The 20,994-nt window shown below is 39.1% G+C and overlaps 1 protein-coding gene across 2 annotated transcripts in view; it reads right to left on the reverse strand.

The window, feature by feature from the left end:
- The window catches only part of WIPF2 (WAS/WASL interacting protein family member 2), an 80,796-nt gene that overhangs the window by 19,308 nt on the left and 40,494 nt on the right, over positions 1-20,994 (reverse strand). For both annotated transcript variants that reach the window (XM_069074231.1, XM_069074230.1), the window contains exons 3-6: positions 17,957-18,082; positions 15,197-15,329; positions 14,437-14,553; positions 13,541-14,203 (exon numbers count right to left, since the gene is read on the reverse strand). In XM_069074231.1, the coding sequence (XP_068930332.1) occupies positions 13,541-14,203; positions 14,437-14,553; positions 15,197-15,329; positions 17,957-18,019 (976 nt within the window). In that variant the 5' untranslated portion in view covers positions 18,020-18,082. The remainder of the gene's footprint in view (positions 1-13,540; positions 14,204-14,436; positions 14,554-15,196; positions 15,330-17,956; positions 18,083-20,994) is intronic.

The raw sequence follows: 20,994 nt of genomic DNA on the forward strand, positions 1-20,994 counted from the left end.
GGTAGTTGGGCGCTGCCTGCCCACTCCTAAGAGCCCGGTGCTGCCTCTTTATTGCATACGGATCTTTGCTCCTAGTCATGTCATAGCAAAGTCCCAGTTCTGGTACTTCATTTCCCAGCTGAAAAAGATGAAGAAGTCTTCTGCAGAAATCGTATACTGAGGACAGGTCTTTGAAAAGTCCTCTCTCAGAGTGAAGAACTTTGGCATCTGGCTGTATTACAATTCCAGGAGTGTGACCCACAACATGTACAGGGAACACTGGGACCTGACCACTGTTGGTGCCGTCACTCAGTGCTACCAAGATATGGGAGCCCATCACTGTGCCCGGGCCCACTCCATCCAGGTCATGAAAGTGGAAGAAATTCCTGTCAGCAAATGACACTGGCCTGCAGTCAAGCAGTTTCACAACTCCAAAATCAGGTTCCCTCCTGCCCCACAAAGTTCTGCGTCGCCAGCACAACCCACGCTTTACTACCAAGAGGCCCAACACCTTCTTCTAAGTTTAGGGACAATGAGGCACCTATTTGATTTAAATAAATTTCTCAAATGGAAACCCCCCCCCCCCCAAAGAAAAGCTATTGGGGTGGCAGGAAAGACCAAGACAAACTCAGAAGACAATGAAGTGAAAATAGTTCTAAACAAAGCCTCAAAGAAAAATGCAGACTGGACACAAGTCCAACAAGAATACTTGGAAAGTTAAAAGAAAGAGATGAGTGGTAGAGAAAAAAATGGAGAAAGAAATAAGAGGAATGCAAGAAAATTATGAAAAGAGAGTTAACTGCTTAGTAAAAAGAGGCACAAAAAATATTGAAGAAAATATTACACCTTAAAAAACAAAATTGGTCTAATGGGAAAAGAGCCACAAAAATTCACTGATGAAAAGAACTTTAAAAGCAGAATAGGAAAAGGAGGTACAAAAAGTCAATGAAGAACACAGAACTGGCCAAATGTCAAAGAGGTACAAAATCTCACTAAAGAAAAAGAACTGGGAAAGCAGAAGCTAATGACTCCATGAGATACCAAAAAACAATAAAACAAAGTCAAAAGAATTGAAAAATAGAGGAAAATATTAAATACCTTATCAGAAAAACTGACCTGGAAAACAGATCTAGGAGAAATCATTTAAGAATTATTGGACTACCCAAAAGCCATGAAAACCTAGACACTGGATTCACTGTGCCACCTAGCTGGTCCTAGACACTGTATATTTCAAGGAATTATCAAGGAAAATCCCCTAACATCTTAGATGCATTAGATAATCCAGAACCAGAAAGAATTTACTGATCACTTCCTGAAAGAGAAACCAACATTAAAACTCCCAGGAATATTACAGCCAAAGTCCAGAGCTCCCAGGTCTAAGAGAAAATACTGCAAGCAGCTGGAAAGAAACAATTCAAATATTGTAGAGCTATAGTCAGGATTCACACAAGATCCAGCAGTTTCTACATTAAGGGAGCAAAAGGCTTAGGATACAATAGACCAGAAGGCAGAACAGCTAGGATGACAACCAAGAATAACCTACTCAGTAAAATGGAGTATAATCAGGGTGGATAGGTAGCACAGCGAGTGAGAGCACCGGCTTCAGTGTCGGGATAACCTGGGGATCGAATCCGGGCTCAGACACTTAGCACCCACCCAGAAACACCTGGCCGTGTAACCTTGAGCAAGTTACTTAACCCCAATTGCTTTAAAAAAAAAATGGAGTATAATCCTCCAGGAGAAAAAATAGTCATTTAATGAAATAGAGAACTTTCAAGCATTTCTGATGAAAAAGCAGAGTTGAATAGAAAATCTAACATTAAAAACAAGACTCAAGGGAAATATAAAAAGTTAAACATAATCACAACGTTCTCAATAAAAACTTTTAACTGTTATATTCCTATGTGGGAAGATGAAAAGGGCATGGATGTGAGTCTATTATGTTGGAATGGTCTAAAAAAATGGAGAAAGAGGGATGCACTGGGAAAAGGGGGGAAGGGAGAGGTAGAGTGGGGAAAATTTATTCTCATAAAAGTGGTTCACAAGGAAGAGCTTTTACAGAAGAGGGGGAAATGGGGAGAGGGGTAAGTGGGCAATGCTTGCTTGGACCTCACTGTGATCAGAATTGGTTCAAAGTGGGGGAAAAATACAAACACACACACATTCAGCTGTGTATAGAAATATGATTAACCCAATAGGGAAATAGGAGGGGGAAAGCAAAAGAGAAAGGTAGGAGGAGATGATAAAAGGGAGCACAGATTAAGAGAGGCAGTAATTAGAAGCAAAATAAACTTTTGAAAAGGAACAGAATAAAAAGAAGAAGAAACAGAAGAAAATGGGATGGAAGGAAATACACAGTAATCATAACTGTGAATGTAAATGGAATGAGCTCACCCATAAAACAGAAGTAGAAAGCAGAAAAGATTAGAAATGAGAATCCAACAATGTTGTTCACCAGAGATATACTTGAAATAGAAAGACACATATAGAGTTAAAAGGCTGGAGCAGGATACAACATGCTTCAGCTAAAGTAAAAAAAGGTAGTGGTAACAATCATGCTCTCAAACAAGGCAAAAAGGAAAAACAGACAATTAAAAGGAACAAACAGGGAAATTACATTTTGCTAAAAGGTACCATAGACAATGAACATCCAACATTTTTACAGAAACTTTCTCTGAGAAAAGCCTTAGTACTCAAATATATACTCATCAGAGAACTGAGTTAAACTTATAAAAATAAGAGCGATACCTGAAATAAATGGTCAAAGGATATGAACAGGCAGTTTTCTGAAGAATCAAAGCTAAATAGTCATAGAAAAAAATGCTCTAAATCACTACTGTTTAGAGAAAGGCAAATTAAAACAATTCTGAAATATCACCTCACACCTATCATAAATGACAAATGCTGGAGGGCATGAGGAAAAAAAGGTACATTAATGAACTGTTAGTACAGTAGTGAACTGTTCCAAACACCGTGGAGAACAATCTGAAATTAGGTCCAAAGGGCTATAAAACACTTCAATCTCACAATACTATTACTTGGTCTATACCCCAAAAAGATCAAAGAAAAAGGAAAAGGACCTATGTCTACAAAAATATTTCTAGCACCCTTTTTTGCAGTGGCAAAGAAGTGAAAATTGAGGGGAATGCTCATCAATTGGGGAAGGGCAGAATAAATTGTAGCATATGATGTGATGGAGTAGTATTGTGCTGTGGGAAATGATGAGGGTGGTTTCAAAAAAACATGGCAAGATTTACATGAACTGATGTGAAGTGAGAAGAATTGGAAAAACATAACAGTCATGTTGTAATGATGATCAACTGTGAAAGACTTGGCTACTCTGATCAATACTATGAGCGCCAAGATAATTCCAAAGGACTCATCATCAAAAAAAAAAAAAAGGCTACCCATGTCCAGCGAGAGAACTGTTGAACTCTGGACTACAAATGGAAGTATAATTTTCCCATTTTATTTTTTTTGCTTTAAAAAAAATATGGCTAGGGGCGGCCACGTAGCACAGCAAGTAAGAGCACAGGCTCCAGTGTCGGGATGACCGGGATCAAATCCGAGCTCAGATACTCAGTACCACACCCAGAAATAACTAGCCATGTAACCTTGAGCAAGTTACTTAACCCCGATTGCTAAAAAAAAAAAAATATATGGCTAATATGGAAATGTTTTGTATCATTTCACATCACCTAAAATTCTTCTTTATCCATCTTGTTTCCCCAGTCATTTCTTATAACAGAATTTTTATTTGAAAATGATAAAAAGAGAAGAGGGGGGAAAATCAATAAAATCAATCCATAACAACGAAAACCCATTACAGTATATGTATTCCACACTTGTGACCCCCCTACCTCCTCAAAGAAGTTGGATCAAGTATCTTCTCATAACTTTTCTTTGGGGCTAAGCTTGATCTTTGTAATTTTGCAATATTCATTTCCAGCTTTTTTGAATAATTTGTTACTTTTAACATTTTTTTTCTTTTTTAATGTTGAGTTCCAAATTTTCTCCCTCCCTCCCTCCTTTCCACTCTGGAAAAGCAACTTAGAATTAAATTAATAAAGTACTTAAAATATCTATACCCTATGACTGAGAGATCCCATAATTAGGAAGGGGAAGGAAATAGAAAGAGAAAACGGAAGGGTTCAAATACACCAAAAGACTTATAGGAGAATTTTTTTTTGGTAGCAGCCAAGAACTGGAAAAAAGTAGAGCTGGGGGGGGGGGGGGCGGGCGGCAGGCTGGCCAAGTCAAGATGGCAGAGTAGAAGCAGGTCATCCCCGCGGCTCCGGCTTCCACCTTCCCCAATTCATGTAAAAGGGGACTCAGAACAAACTTTGGAGCTACAGAACCCACAAAATGACACAGAGCGGCTAACCTCCCACTGAGGACAGCCCAGCAGGCCTGCAGCAAGCGGCCAGCACAGCACTCTGGGAGCTGAGCCCGGCCACTAGCGAGGTTTTAGCCCCAGGGCAGGCCTGACCAGCCCCCGGCTGGAGGGACTCCAGATCACCATCAACTGTGGCGATCCAGAATTATCAACACATAAATGCTAAGGACAAAGTGAGAGGTCTGTGCACTGTGGACTTTGGGACCCAGTAGTTGGGAGTGCGTCAGCCTTTTCCCCCTGGGGTGAGAAGCTGCTGAGCAGCCATGGCCCACCCCCACGTGGCAGCTTCAGCTCCTGGCCTGCAGAGTGCAGAGGGACCAAGCGACCAGTCTAAGGGATAATCACTCTAGCTTTAACTTGCTTGGATCTGGATTGCGCTTTAGGGTGGAGGTCCTGGGGTGTGTGACCAGCTTGCCAGAGAGTGTGGAGGCTTCAAAAAGGGCACCCATCTAATACCTCCGGCAGCTGAGAAAAACCCCAGCGTTTGGTACAAAGCTCCCCTGTCTGGTAGCAGAGTCCTACTGTGGCAAAAAGGCCAAAAGTCAAGTGATTGAGTGGCAACATGACCAGGCAAAGGAAACAAAGCAAAAAGAAGGACCCAACATTAGACTCTTATTTTGGGGACAAAAAGGATTAAAGCATGGAACAGGAGGAAGACAATGAAGTCAGAACTCCTGCACCAAAAGCTTCAAAGGAAAATATGAGCTGGTTACAGGCCATAGAGGACCTTAAGAAGCAGATAAGAGAAGTGGAGAAAAAATTGGGAAGAGAAATGAGAACAATGCAAGAAAATTACGAAATGTGGCTCAACAGCTTGACTGAGGAAAATAAAACCTTAAAAAATAGACTAACTCAAGTGGCAAAAGAGGCTCAAAAAGATAATGAGGAGAAGAATGCCTTAAAAAGCCAAATTTGCCAGATGGAAAAAGAATCTCAAAAGCTCACTGAGGAGAATCATGGCTTCAGAATTAGATTTGAGCAAATGGAAGCTAATGACTTTATGAGAAATCAAGATGCTGTTAAACAGATCCAAACAAATGAATGAATAGAAGGCAATGTGAAATATCTCACTGGAAAAACCACTGACCTGGAAAATAGATCCAGGAGAGATCATTTAAAATTATTGGACTACCTGAAAGCCATGATCAAAGAAAGAACCTAGAAATCATCCTCCAAGAAATACTCAAGGAAAACTTCCCTGATGTTCTAGAACCAGAGGGCAAAATAGAGGTTGAAATAATCCACTGATCACCTCCTGAAAAAGATCCCAAAAAGAAAACTCCTAGGAATATTATAACCAGGTTCTGAAATTTCCAGATCAAGAAGAAAATATTACAAGCAGCCAGGGAGAAACAATTTGAATATTGTGGAAACACAATCAGGATAAACCAAGATCTGGCAGCTTCTACTCTGAGGGATCAAAGGGCTTGGAATGTGATATTCCAGAGGTCAAAGGAGCTGGGATTAAAACCAAGAATCACCTACCCAGCAAAACTGAGTATCATGTTTCAGGGGAAAATATGGTCATTCAGTGGAACAGAGGACTTTCAAGCATTCTTGATGAAAAAAAGAGTTGAATAGAAAATCTGACACTCAGATACAAGAAGCCAAGAGAAGCATGAGAAGGTAAAACAGGGAAAAGAAATCATAAGGAACTTACCAAAGTCAAATTATTAACATTCCTACATGGAAAAACAACAATAGTAACTGATGAAACTTTTCTCAGTATGAAAATAGTTGAAGGGAATAGAAATATATATATACATATATATATACACACACACATATACATATGTCTATATATAAGGGTATATGGGCATATGAATACATATATGAATGTGTGTATATATGTTTAGAGGTATATGTAGATAGAGGGCACAGGACCAATTTAATAGGAAGGGATGATACTTAAAAGGTAAAATTAAAGAGGTGAGAGGGGAATAAAATGAGAGGAGATGGGGAGAGACAGAATGGGGTAAACTATCTCATATAGAAGAGGCAAGGGAAAATGGTTACTATGGGGGGAAGAATAGGAAGGCAAAAGGGTCAACCTTATTCTCATTGAATTTGGCTTGAGGAGGGAATGAAATACACACTAAATAGGGTATATCACCCTACAGGAGAGTAGGGGGGAAGGAGATGAGAGGGGGGATGATGGAAGGGAGGGCAGGCTAGGGGGGAAGGAAACTGGAAGCACCCACTTTTGAAAAGGTATGGGATCAAAGTAGAGAATAGAACAAGTGGGAGGTGGGACAGGGAGGAGGGAAATATAGTCATTCTTTTACAATATATCTACTATGGTAATGTTTTGCATTAGCTACACATGTACAACCTATACTGAACTGCTTATCTTCCCAGTAAGGGTGGGTGACAAGGGAGGAAGGGAATGAATCTGGAATTCAAAGTTTTAAAATCAAATGTTTAAAATATATATATATATATTATATACATACACACACACACACATATATATATATGCTCTTATTAATACTATTTTACACGTAATTGGGAAATAAGATATACAGGCACTGGGGCATAGAGATCCACCATGCCCTAATGAAAAAGTCGAAAGGGGTATGGGAGAATATATGGAAGAGAGCATATTGGAGAAGGGGATATCCTGTAGGACTGCTATTTTGGGGCAGTGAGTAGTAGAAAAATGGGGAGAAAATTTGTAACTCAAAATCTGGTGGAAACAAATTATGTAAATCAGAAGTTAATAAAGCATTTGAAATGAAAAAAAAAAGTAGAGCTCACTAAATGGGTAATAGCTACATAAATGTAAAGGAATATTACTACAATTAAAGAAGAGATTAAGAATATAACTAAGCATGCAAATATTTATAGAAACTGATGCAAAGTGAAGCAAGCAGTCAGTCAATAAAAATTTATTAAGCATCTACACACAGTGCTGGGCAAAAAAGAAAAAAGCCAGTACCTGTCCACAAGGAGCTCACAATCTAAAGGAGGAGACAACAAGCAAATAACTATATACAAATAAGCTACATACAAGATAAAGAGGAAATAAATAAAAGAGAGAAGGCACTAGAATCAAGATAGGTTGGGAAAGACTTCCTATAGAACAGAGGTATCAAACAAGAAGTTATGTAACACAATTACAGACACATCATATCTGTGACAACTAACTGACAGACTGGACTCCTTTTAGCAATGCAAGGTTGTAAGACAACTCCAAAAGACTCATGATGGAAAGGCCTATCTACATCCACAGAAAGAACTAGAGTCTGAAATTAGACTGAAGCAAAACTACTTGCTCTCTCTCTTTTTTATTTTGTTTTGTTTCATTCTTTCTTTCTTGTTCATTCCATTGGTTATAATTCTTTTTTATAACCTGACTAATGTGTAATATGAAAGCATCTGTAGGGCCTGTATTGAATTACATGCTGCCATGGGGGAAAGGGGAGAAAATTTAGAGCTCAACAGATTGTGGAGCTGAATGCTGTAAACTAAAAGTAAATAAATATATTTTTTTTAAGTTTTGTAACACTCCATAATACGGAAAACCAAATTAAGATGTAATTGGAAAATATTTAACAAAATAAAATACAATAAAACAGAGGTAACATTACATTTTAAAACTAAGTCAATATGTGGCTCACAGAGACCTTCATGTATGGATTAGTGGTCTCACTTCCACTTAAGTCTGACACCAATGTTGTAAAGGACAGGATTTTAGTTGAGGATGAAAACCAGGGAGGGCATTAAGCAAAAAGGAGGAAGGACAGCAATCCAGTTATGAGGGATAGGCAGAGAAAATTCCCAGAGTTGAGAGATGGAATGTCTTGTTTGTGAACCAGTAGGCAGACCAGTGTCACTGGACCCTGTGTGCTGGAGAGAAAGATATAGAAGACTGGAAAAGTAGGAGGAGATGAAGATATGAAGAGCTTTGAAAGTCAAGTAGTACATTTTGAGTTAGCTCCTGAAGGCAACAAGGAATTATCTAAGTTTACGTAGTAGGGGGTGGCATGGTTAGACCTGTGCTTTAGGAAAATTACTTCAATGGCTGAATAAAGGATGGACTGGAAAGGGAAGAGACTTAAGGCAGCAGTCTATTGAAGAGTCCATGAAGTGATGGGGGCCTGTACCAGAATAATTCAATGTCAGAGGAGAGAAAGGGGGCATATTCAAGAGATATCCCAGAAGTGAAATTGACAGGCCTTGCAACAGGTGGGGGGAGGGGAGAAGTTGAGGATGACACCTAGGTTATGAGCCAGAGGGACTGAGTGGATGATATTTTAAAACTTACAAAATCCTTCACATACATTCTCATTCAAACCTCACAATAACCTTACGAAGTAGGTACTATAGGTATTATAATTCCCATTTTACGGATGAAGGAACTTGAGTTTCTAAGAGGTTGCCCTGGGTCTCTACCACAACAGGGAAAGTAGGAGATAGAAATTTTTTTAGGGAGAAAGATAACGAGTTCAATTTTAGACATATTGAGTTTAAGGTGTCTACTGGAATCCAGTTCAAGATGTCTGAAAAACAGGTGAAAATGGGAGACTGAAGGTTATCAGAGAGGTTAGGGCAAGATAAGTAGATTTGAGGCAGCTAGGTGGCACAGTCAATAGAGCACCAGCCCTGCAGTCAGGAGGACTTGAGTTCAAATCCAGCCTTAGACACTTAACACTTACTAGCCGTGTAACCTTGGGTAAGTCACTTAATCCCAATTGCCCTGCCTTCTTCCCTCCAAAAAAATAAGAAAAAAAAATAGGCAGATTAGAGAATCATCAGCATAGAAATGGTAATTAAATTCAGGGGAGTTGATGAGATCACTAAGTACACAAGTATAGAAGGAGAAAAGAACAAAGTCCAAGACAGAACCCTATGTTAAGGAGAACCACAGAAACAATAAACATAGAAATAATGTAAATGGGGGGAAAACTGCAAAAAATCATATGAACCATATACTGTGAAATTATAATTGCTAATCTTGCTATGAAAAGGCACTTCCTTCTTCCTTTTACAGAGCTGTGGAACTGGGAGTGTGGAACACTGCCTATAATGTTGTACTTTGTTAATGTGCTGAATGAATTTTGTTGAACTTTTTTTCCTCTGTTAAATGGGACGGCTCTCTGGGAAGAGGGGAGAGAGGAATATGCTGGGGAATGTAGATGATGTAAAGTAAAAATATTTAATTAAAGTAAAAAACTTTAATGCCATGAACTGATATTTTTAAAAAACTTGTAGAACACAGATTTTACAAGGGAAAAAAAATCTTAATATGAGAGAAGTAGAAACAGATAGTACTGCATTACTGAAAAAAATTTCTCTTCCTCAGACTGCAGTTAAATAATAATCAAATGAACTAAGAACCCTTTCTTTGTCTTCTAACAGCAAATACCTGAGCATCACTTCCTTCTAAATCAACCCATACACCTAATATTCCTTTAAAATCATCTTTCTTTGGGGCACCTGCCCTGGAGTCAGGAGGACCTGAGTTCAAATCCGGCCTCAGACACTTAGCATAAAACTAGCTGTGTGACATTAGGCAAGTCAACCCCAATTGCCATCCAAAAAGCAAAAAAAAAAAAAATCACCTTTCTTCACCTGAAAAGACTTACATAAACTGATGCAAAGTGAAGTGAGCAGAACCACAAGAACACTGTATGCAGTAACAGCAACAATATACAACGATCAAACATGAATGACTTAGGTATTCTAAGCAATACAATGATCCAAGCCAATTCCAAAGGATTTATGATGAAAAATCCTGCTAACATCTAGAGAAAGAACTGGTAGAGTCTGAATGCAGATCAAAGCATACTATCTTCACTTTTAAAAATTTTTAACATGTTTTTTTTCCTTTTGGTCTGTTTCTTCTTTTATAACATGACTAATATGGAAATGTTTTACATAATTCTACATACATAACCTACATTAAATTGCTTACCATCTTAGGGAGGGGGGAGGTGAAACAAAATTTGGAACTCAAAATTTTTTTTAAATCAATGTTAAAACTTTACATGTAAATAAAATAAAATACTATTAAAAAAATAAGGAGTTTGAAGAGAGAGGGGGGAAAATCACCTTTCTTCTACTAAATAAGGCAGCACAGCATAGGACAAACTCAAATCTCCCTTCTGACACTTATGAGACCCAGGATAACCTCTTAGAAACTCAAGTTCCTTCATCTGTAAAATGGGGATTATAATACCTATAGTACCTACTTCATAAGGTTATTGTGAGGTTCAAATGAGAATGTATGTGAAGGACTTTAGTTTTAAATGCACTATATATATATATGTATGTATGTATGTATGTATGTATATATATATATATATATATATATATAATTTATTCATGTTTCCATGTCTTTGCACTGTCTTCTCCCATGACTGGAATACATTCGTTGCTCACCTCCACTTCACAGAACCCCTCTCTTCCTTTAAGACAAAACTCAAGAACCACATTCTTTACAAAACCTTTCTTCATCTCCCCCCAATGTCAAGTCCCCATCTCAATCTCAAACTAGCCGGAATTTATTTCCTTTGCATTTAGTCACCTTCTACTTATTCCGTAAAAGGCAGATTTATTATCTTTCTTACCAGAATGTAAAGCTATTTGAGAGCTGGGGTTATTTTACAATTGACATTTGTATTCTCAGTGCCCACTGTGTCTGGCACACAGTAGGCATTTAATATATACTGTTTATTCACTGACTGGTATGGTTCTAGAAACTCATCACCAACTGCAATTTCAGAGAACTTAGTGTCCATCACCAAGACACAAAGGAATCCCCAAGCCCACAAGTACAAGCATAGCTGGGTTAGCACACTAGCAGAGGAACAGGGACCTACCTTCCTAGTACTTTATCCAACTCACTTTTACACTGGCTCAAAAGAAAACTAAATCAAATAAAATAATATTACCCGACTCAAAAGACAACAGAGAATGGAAGGAAATGGAATCTTGTTGGCCTGGCAGGAGGGAACAACAATTACGGGAATAGGTGGGGCTTGATTATTTTTCCTTTTTTAAGTAAGGAGAATTCTATTCCAATGCCAATATTTAGGAAACACAAATCCTTTAAGTGGACAGTTTGCAAGGAGATTATACTTTGGCAAAAGGGATGATTTCTCACCCTAGATAGCCAACTTCTTAGCCAAAAGGTTCTATATGAAAACAAAAAACCCTACTCTATCTTTCTTTCTTTTTTTTTTTTTAAAGCAATCGGGGTTAAGTAACTTGCTCAAGGTCACATGGCCAGTTATTTCTGGCTGTGGTGCTGAGTATCTGAGCCCAGATTTGATCCCCAGGTCATTCCGACACTGGAGCCGGTGTTCTTACTGTGCTACCTGGCCGCCCCCTTACTCTATCTACTTGCCACTTCAAAAAAAAAAAACCCTAAAAAGCACAGTTCTTTTGAAAAATATTTTATGAAAAATATAGCAAATCAGTAATAATAAAAATTGCAAATTAAAACTGCAGTTCTACTAATATCCAAAGATGAGAAAAGGAAAATGACGACTGCTAAAAGAGTTGCTGAAGGAAAGGCACATTAATCCACTGTTGATGGGGATATGAATTTACCTATTTTAGAACCAATTTGGAACTATTCCCAAGGTCACTTTAACCCAGTGATACCATTAGTTAAGCACATAACCTTTTCCTAAAAGTCAAAGAGATAGGGAAGGGGTCCAGATGTATAAAAATATTTATAGCATCACTTCTTGTTGTAGCAAACTAGGTGCCCATCAATTGAAGAATGCCTAAAAAACTGATATGAAGGTAACAGATTATTATTGTACCACAAAAAACAATGACTATGGGAGAAAACTGGGAAGACCAGTATAGAGTGATGCAGAGTTAAGCAAGCACAGATAGGAGAACAATTTACATGATGACCACAGTAATGTTGAAGAAAATCACATAAAAAGATTTCAGAGCTCTGATCCATGCAGTAACCAGTTATCCCTTTAGAAGATTGATGATGAAACATGCTTTCCATTTCTTAACAGAAATGTCATGGACTAGATGTGAGACATATATTGGCAGAGTCAATGCGCATTGAATTATTTTGCCTGACTATACTTACTGGTTACAAAAAAAGGCTTCTATTTGAGAGATGGGGAAGTTGGAGGGGTAGCAATAGTGTTGGGAGAAAAAAAAAAGAACATCAACAAAACATTAAAAAATTATACAGAAGGGGTCGCTAGGTGGCCCAGTGAATAGAGCACCGGCCTGGAGTCAGGAGGACCTCAGTTCAAATTCGGTCTCAGACACTTAACATTTACTAGCTGTGTGACCTTGGGCAAGTCACTTAACCCCAATTGTTCTGCCTTCCCCCCTCTATAAAAGCCCCCCCCCAAAAAAAAATTATACAGAAGAGAGCAAAAGAAAAAATCCAGAAAGGGGCAGAGACAAGCAGAACAATGTTGGTATCAAAGTGTTAAATTTGATAGTTTTTAAAAAAACTGTACATAATAGAAATGGTTTTATATATACAATTCCCTTTTCTACTCTTCGTATATGAAAATCTTTGCTTTGTTCATGTTTGTTAAGTTCATAAAAAAGAAAGACAATTTTTAAACAGCATACCTGAGAAAAGGGTACAAAAGCCTAAGCACTGAGCTAAAAAGCTACAAAGCTTCCTCAGGAATTTTAGTCCTTCACCTTGGACTGATATGCAGGTCTTTCATATGAATCAATCCCTACTTACATTTAAACTGCAGATACAGGGTCTAGAGCATACAGGGTTTTTAGACAGTATGTCTACCTGAAATTAAAAGCCTAAAAGGAAGCATCTTACTCTTTTTACTTAACCTAACCTAGATAAAATAATTCTAATTTTATGAGTAGTCCTTTATGAGGACAGTAATTACTTGGTCAACTTCCATGAACCATACCTTTAAGAACTGTTACATGGAGAGTTCTAAGTACAAGTACAATAGCAACACGATGGGATTTAACTTACCTGAATTAGAGGCCCCCGGAATAGTCATTCTGTCCAGTCTGCCCCTCACCTTCTAATCTGCTTAAAGGAGATGCCACCTCTGTCTTTAATTGTCTCTACAAAAAGTGTTCTCAGTCAACTGTCAAGATGATTTTCCCAAAAGCTAAGCTAGATTAACTCAGTTTTTCTGGCACTAGACAAGCCTGGGTAAACATAATGAGAAAGAAACTTTAAAAAGCACTTACCTGCTCCCCGACTGGGAGGTTCTCGGGCAGGGGGAGGTGGTCTACTACTCTGTAAAGAAGGTGAGACTGAAGTGGGTGGGGGAGGTGCCAGGCCTCTAACGAGCCCTGCTGTCTTCCTATGTAAAGAATTGTGTCTCTGTGGCAGCTCAGGAGCTGACTCATTAGTGGGGCTTGAGGGCCCATTGGGGACACCAGGGGGCTGACGGTAAGGCGGTGGAGGAGGAGCCAAAGACTGGTTATGCCCACTTGGTCCTGTCCTAATATTCACAGGGGAAGGAGGTGGCTTAATTGGAGGTGGAGCAGGAGGCCCTTCGCGGCCAGGGAGAGGCCTCTGTCCAGGGGTTGGCGGCAAAGGCTTCTCTCTGTTGTAGGCCAGGGCTTTGTTGCTGTGCATAGGCAAAGGTGCAGGGGGTGCGTTGGCACGGCGCCCAGGGGGTGGTGGTGGGGGAGCAGAAGAACTATGTTTCATGCCCGTACTGCTGGTGGAATTGGGCCGGGACAAGTCCGGTAAAGAGGGTCTCTGCATCCGTGGCAGCTCTGGGGGGGATGCCCGGCTACTGTCTGAATCATCTTGGGGACGGCTATTGACTGTGGACACTGGGGGCCTCGGAGCAGTGGCTCGGGAACCAGAGACCTGTAAAACTGCCTTGCCAGCTAGGTTCTCTGCAAAGAAACCAGAAATAATACAATCAGCAAAAACAGGTTCATGGCTAGTTATTAAACCTTATAACTGGTATTCCTTCACACACAGAATAAAAAGGAAAATTTTAGTTCAGGTTTCTTATTCAATCTGATTGAAAATATCAACAAATTTACTACATAATATTGTTTTTGTTACTTTCGACCCCGCCACCCCATATGCTTTGTCTAGGGAAGAAAAAAAACTGACCAGATACCTGAAATGTCCTTAGTTCCAACAGGTCTGAGTTTTGGCACTCCTCCTTGGAAGAGCCCTCCCTTGGGCTGCAGGGCATTTACTCCAGAACCATAACCCCCACTTCCTCCTTTGGGTTCTGCAAAACATACAACCATTTCCAAGTTATTACTTAGTCTAAGTTTACTTGATGTCTAGGAGGAGTCTTCAGAAAGAATCCCTTTTTCTCAATCCTTACCACAATAAGCAAACATCCTGGCAAGAGAAAGAATATATCCATTTTCCACATTCGAGGAACAGAAGGTAAGCCCAGCTTTGCAAAGGGAGTAAGGCTATTTCTGACTACAGCAAGGAGCTCCCCACAAGCTTAAGAACATCAAAGACATTCTTCCCTAATCTTGTACCCTCAATTCAAAGTAACATTACTCTTAAATGTTCCTGATGTCAAAGGGTACAACGAATAAGGAGATTCAGGTATGGAAGATCTGCCCACAGGCCTACAATAGCAGCCCATGGAAACATCTATGAAATCTGAGATGTTTATGGGGATTTAGAGATCTCTTTTGGAAGAAGATAAAGATCTGTCCCTAACATGTACAAAAAGTACAAAAGCTATGGCAGATGGGAGTCTGACAAAGAAAAACTTTACTAGAGACTGAAAGGAAACCTGTCAGCTCAGGTTTGCAGCAATTAAAGTAGAAACAAGACAGCACTGATAAATTTCAGAACCAGCCCTGGGAGGCTAGAAGTCTACAGATGGGAAGATAAAACCTGTCACTTACTCTCAAGGACTGGAGCACTCCTATCATTGATATGAGTCACTTTTTTCAGCCGAGTCCCTTTGCAGATGTCCTGTAATAGGGCACCACGGCCCCGTTGTTCATCCCGACTCAGCTTAGGCGGTTCTGTGTTTGCCTACAAGAGTTCATACCAGAAAGTCAACATCACCATAAATAAGAGATAAATGCCCTCCTACAGGTTGTACTGGCATACACATTATGGAAGAGATTCTAATCTCTACTTTTAAAGACCACACACCCATTTTGGGGGAAGATCTCACAGCCTTCCTCGGTGTCTCGATTCCTGGCACTGAAAATCTTTCCCTAATCGTTCCTATTGAAACCTAGCCTAAACTTAATTTACTTCCAATTTGATTCATCTCCCCTCAGACTATCCTCTAGAGAGGTGGAGAAAGCTAACTTCATCTTTGGAAGCTTCTAATGAACTAGTAGAAAGAAACTGTTCTCCCAACAAACACCCACATTTCTCCTCTGTTTGGTCTAGTCAGGACATTGTAGGCCATCACCTCAAATCAAAATTTAGGGGTCCAGGGGAAGGAGAAGAAAGAAAAGGAAGAAAAAGGGACACAGGAGGAAGGAGTTTTGTACTACTGCCCTGAGGCCCCCTAGTGCCTTGGCAATAGCCAAACCCAAGATGATTCAGATAGTATCTGGGTAGGGACTATGCAGCTGAGTAGGGTCAAAAAATTCCAATGCTCCAAACAAACGTCATTTTTCTGGTATATAGTAGCGTGACATGGTAGACAGAGTACTAGACTTCGATCAGGAAGACCCATTCTCAAATTCCACCTCAGCTGTATGCCCATGAACAAGTTACTTAACCTCACTGATCCTCAGTTTCCTCATCTCTAAAACTACCTTACAGGGTTGTTAGGATCAAATGAAGTAACATACATAAAGTATGTTGCTAACCTTACAGCACTAAGCAGGGTATCCCAAAAATATTAGCACTCTTTTAAGCTTTAATAGCTTAAAATGTTAAGGAAATATTAGCTATAGCGTCATAGTACATAATGGAAAGAATGATGAACTCCAAGGCAAAAGCCTTAGCTTTTGACCTTGGATATTCTACTAGGCAGCTGGGTAACTTTAAGTAAATTATTTAAGCTCTCTAGGTTTACTCATCTGTAAAATGAGGAGATCACACCAGTTGACATCCAACTGTAACATTCCATACTTCTATAAAGTGAGTTATAAGAGCTATGGTCTTTGACTCTTTTAAGAAGAGCTTACAACCTAAGCTTTTTTGTCTCCATTTCCAAGGCTGTCGATGCTTTTTACCAATATATTCCACAAGCTTCCTACCCTTTTCTTTGTATCTGGGGAATGCCAGCTTTGGCTAGCTCTACCTTTGACAGGAATTGACTTAAGCAGTAAGGAAAGAGAAGAGGTAGACTGAACAATTAGCAAATAGTAGGAATGCCCATCCCCTTTCTCATGATGACTAGAAGAGTGACACATTCATATTTGTAGGACAAATAGTTTTATAGTGAAACAATAGTTCTTCCTCCTACTCCATCCTATCTAAAAAAAATCTAGGAATCTTAGTGTAGAACAAGTTCAACATGAGTCAACAGTGTGAAATGGCAATCAAAAAAGCCAACTGGATGTTCAACTGAAACAAGACTGGCAAAATGTCCACAAATGGGGAGAAGATATTCCTGCTCTGGTCTGTCAAGGGTGGAATATATCAGGAATATATTCTGGATGCCACATTTTAGGAAGGACATAAACAACCTGAAAAATGTCCAAAAGAGTGTGACCAGAATGGCAAATGCCTCCAATATAGTGCCACATACAGATCAGTTCAGAGAAACGTGATTTAGTCTGGAGATCTAGAACAGGAGTAGAGAACTTGGGCCCTTGAGCCTACATGTGGTCCTCTTAAGTCCTCAAGTGAGGCCCTTTGACTGAATCCAAACTTCATTGAACAAATCCCTTAATAAAAGTATTTGTTCTATAAAACCTGAACTCAGTCAAAAGGCTGAACCCAAGGGCCTAGAAGACCACCCTTCTAGAAGGACATAATAGCTGTCTTCAAGTAGCTAAAGAATTATCATGTAGGAGGATTAGATTTATTGTGCTTGGCCCTAGAAGAAAGAACTACAAACAATGGGCAAAAGTTGTAACAGAAGTTATGTGAAGATAGATTTGAACTTCATAAGGAAAAACTTCCATACAATTAAAGTGAACTGAAAGTGGAATGGACTGCCACAGGATGCTGTAGTGGGCACTTCTTCACAAAAGGGCTTCAAGGAAAAGCTAAGAGGAAGATTATTTGTCAGGGATGCTGTTAGGATTCCTGATCAGGTACAGCATGGACTAGTTGGCCTTTTAGGTTCTTCTCTTTTTATGTCAAATTTCTATCCATTGTTTAAAGCTTAATGCAAATGTGACCTACTACACACAAAGCTTTTCTTGATAAGGACACTAGACCTCTGAATTCACATAGTACTTTGTTTTACAATTCTCTAGTACATAAACCACATAGAGCTATATGTCATCATTATATATGGTTACTAAACTGAAAGCTCAATGAGGGAAAGGATCCCAGATCTAACAGGTGTTCACTGAATAGGTGCTTAATAAGTATTTCTGAAGGAATGATCTGAATGGATAAATGACTAACAAGAATGTGTGAAAAGAAACAAAATGCTTAGTAGCTGTACAAGTAGATAAATAAGAGACACTTAAAACAGCATTTTGGTTTTGAGTCTAATGCTCTAGTGGACAGAATACTACCTGGTTAAAAGTGGGGGGTGGAGGGGGACCAGGTGGAGGTGGAGGAGGAGGCGGAATTGGCATCCTTGGCCTGCTCCCAATTGGTTCTGTCTTTTAATGGCTGGAAGCGTTGGGCCACTCATATACCTGCAAATAAAATTAAAACATGCATAAAAATACTTCTTCACACTAGAATTAGGTGGCTAAAAGAACCACATACTTACTTACTATGTTAGATACCATTCCAACCGAAGCAGTGTATATAACACATCAGCTTCTCAGATATTTGACCACACCATTAACATTACCTCTTTATTTTATTCATCATTAAGATCTCAAAGAACTTTAGAAAAAACAGGCTAGTTTTGTGCTCCACTGCAGTCATCATTTTACCAATTCATAAAGGAAAACTGATTTATGCAAAGTTACCCAGCATAGCTACAACCAAGAACCTTTACTTAATATTCAGCCATAAAGAACTAATAAGCTCTTATGAATCTGATACCTTCATTAACAACCAAAACAACAAATAAAACTACACAGGTGTCAGAGAAATTAGTCTAGCTAAAAAATTAAATTATTACAGAGTTCAGCATCTGATAGGATTAGGACACAAGGAAAGCCAAAAGTTTTACCCAACTGGGATTAGAAAATCATATGCATTAAGACAAATTCCAAAGATCAAAACAGCAAAGACACTTTCAGAAAGAAATGAAAGGAGTCTCCTTAGAGAAAACTGATCAGAACTTCTTGTGATAACCATGAAGTTTTTTTTTCCCCTTTTTAGACCTAAAATTCTCTCTAAGTACCCTGTTACAGAAAAGTTCTTAGTAACATAGAGTATGGAGTTGGATTAGAAATACAACTTAGAGGCCCACCCAAGCCAAATTCCTTCCAGTATAAGTACTTCAGGGGGCTATGTGTCAAACAGAACTAAGTTTCCCCTTATAGCCTATATAAAGAAAATTATTATGCTGGGGTGACTACTTGAATTGGGTAATGCCAACAGTACAAGTAGTGTCCAAATCCATCTCTAGAGAATAGTAAACTAACCTCCAACAGATAAACTTTTCTGTTTCTGGTTTAAAAGTTAAGCATCAGTTTTTGCCAGCTAACTTAGCACAACAGGCCTTAACTGAACAAGCAGTAAGTTTCTATAAGAAAAGCATCCTTCAGGAGTGGCTAGGTGGCACAGTGAATAGAGCACCAGCCCTGGAATCAGGAGGACCTGAGTTCAAATCCAGCCTCAGCCACTTAATGCTTACTAGCTGTGTGACCTTGGGCAAGTCACTTAACCCCAATTGCCCTGCCTTCCCCCCTCCAAAAAAAAAAAGGCAAAGAGACAAAGCTTTTATGTTGATGCCTTTTGTCTTTATATCATATTTATTTCCAAATATATGCTATCTCCCTTCTATCAATGCAGAAATGGGGAGATGATGGATAGAATACTATATATACACTGTCATTTGCTTGATTTTGGGGGCTAGTTTTGCCATATTGCTGGGGTTTTCTTCTTTCTATGGTTGTGTGGAGACATATATTAAGAAATGAGTATGATATAAAAATAAAAGGCATTAATTTTAAAAAATGTATAAAATGCTGTGGGCAGTGGGGAGGGGAACCTACCCTCGTGTGTGATAAATAGCCCAAGAGTGAGTCTCCAGAGCCAAGATTTGTCACTATGATTACACAGTTTGCAGTTTCAGGAGTCTTTTAATTCTTTCTACTTACATTGCTATAATCTTTATGTATGATGTTTTCCTAGTTCTTATTTCACTCTCTATCCACTCAAATAAGTATTCCCATGCTTCCCTGAATTCTTCAGTCTTGGAGCACAATAATATTCCAGTTAACTCATTCATAACATAATTTGGCTACTCCCCAATCTAAGAGCATCTACTTTATTTCCACCTCTTTGCTACCACAGAAACTGTTGCTATGAACATTTTGATGTACATGGGATCTTTTGTTTGTTTTAGATTATATATTTAGCTTGAATTGTTAGTGTGATCTGTGGGTCAGAGTATAGACAATTTGGCCACTTTTTTCACAATTCCAAATTGCTTTCCAGAATGGCCAGACCAATTCTTAGTGCTACCAACAGAGTAGCTATCATACATCTATTGTATAAGTATGGTTGTCTTCCCTTAGTCCTTGTTGACTATTTACATCCTTTGTCATCTTTACTAATTTGTTGGGTGTGAGGCAAAACCTGTTTTAATTTGCATTTCTCTTACCAGTAATTCAAGCAATCTTTAATGTGGTTAATAGTTTATAATTCTTCAAAGAACTTTCTGTTCTCATCCTCTTAGAATTCTTATTATCCTTCAAAGTTCAGCTCAAGCACCAGATCCAACATGAAGCCTCTGACGAACCATGTTACCCACCCTCCTGACAAAATGAGGGACACAAGAGCAGAGGCCTTTATTTTTGGAAATAAGCACTGCAAAGATTTGTTTTGCCTGATTTTCCTTGTTGCAGGGGGTTTTTTCCCCTTCTTTCTTTCTCTGGGTTTTTAATGGGTATGGGAGGTATTAGTTAGCAATAATAGAAAAAAAAGATTTAAACAAAAAGTCAAAAGCACTCACTGTATAGGGGTTTCACATACACATGGATTCCTGATTAGGGCAGTAGAGCAAAATAGGACTCGCCTGGTAAAAGGTGTCTGAGGTATGCATGAGGCCTTAGGCAGGACTGTCAGACCCCTCCTGGCACATTCCCAGTCCATCAAACTTCATTTCAAAGAAGAGTCCTACTAATAGCTGAAGGTTCCAGTTCCAACCACAGAAGATACAAGGCAGTAGATGAAAGGATAAGAAAATTCACCTTGGTCACATTATCTCTGTGATAAAGTCAGAAGTGGTCTTGTTTTCTGCATGAAAATTTGGTGGCAAAAGAAAATTAACAGGGGCAGCTAGGTGGCACAGTGAATAGAGCACTGACCTTGGAGTCAGGAGGACCTGAGTTCAAATGCGGCTTCAGACACTTAACACAAAAACTAGCTATGTGACCTTGGGCAAGTCACTTAACCCCAATTGCCCTCCAAAAAGCAAAAAAAA

Source organism: Petaurus breviceps, unplaced genomic scaffold, assembly GCF_028583685.1.
Source record: "Petaurus breviceps papuanus isolate PSGF00001 unplaced genomic scaffold, PetGlider_PUasm1.0 90887, whole genome shotgun sequence".
Lineage (NCBI taxonomy): Eukaryota > Metazoa > Chordata > Mammalia > Diprotodontia > Petauridae > Petaurus > Petaurus breviceps.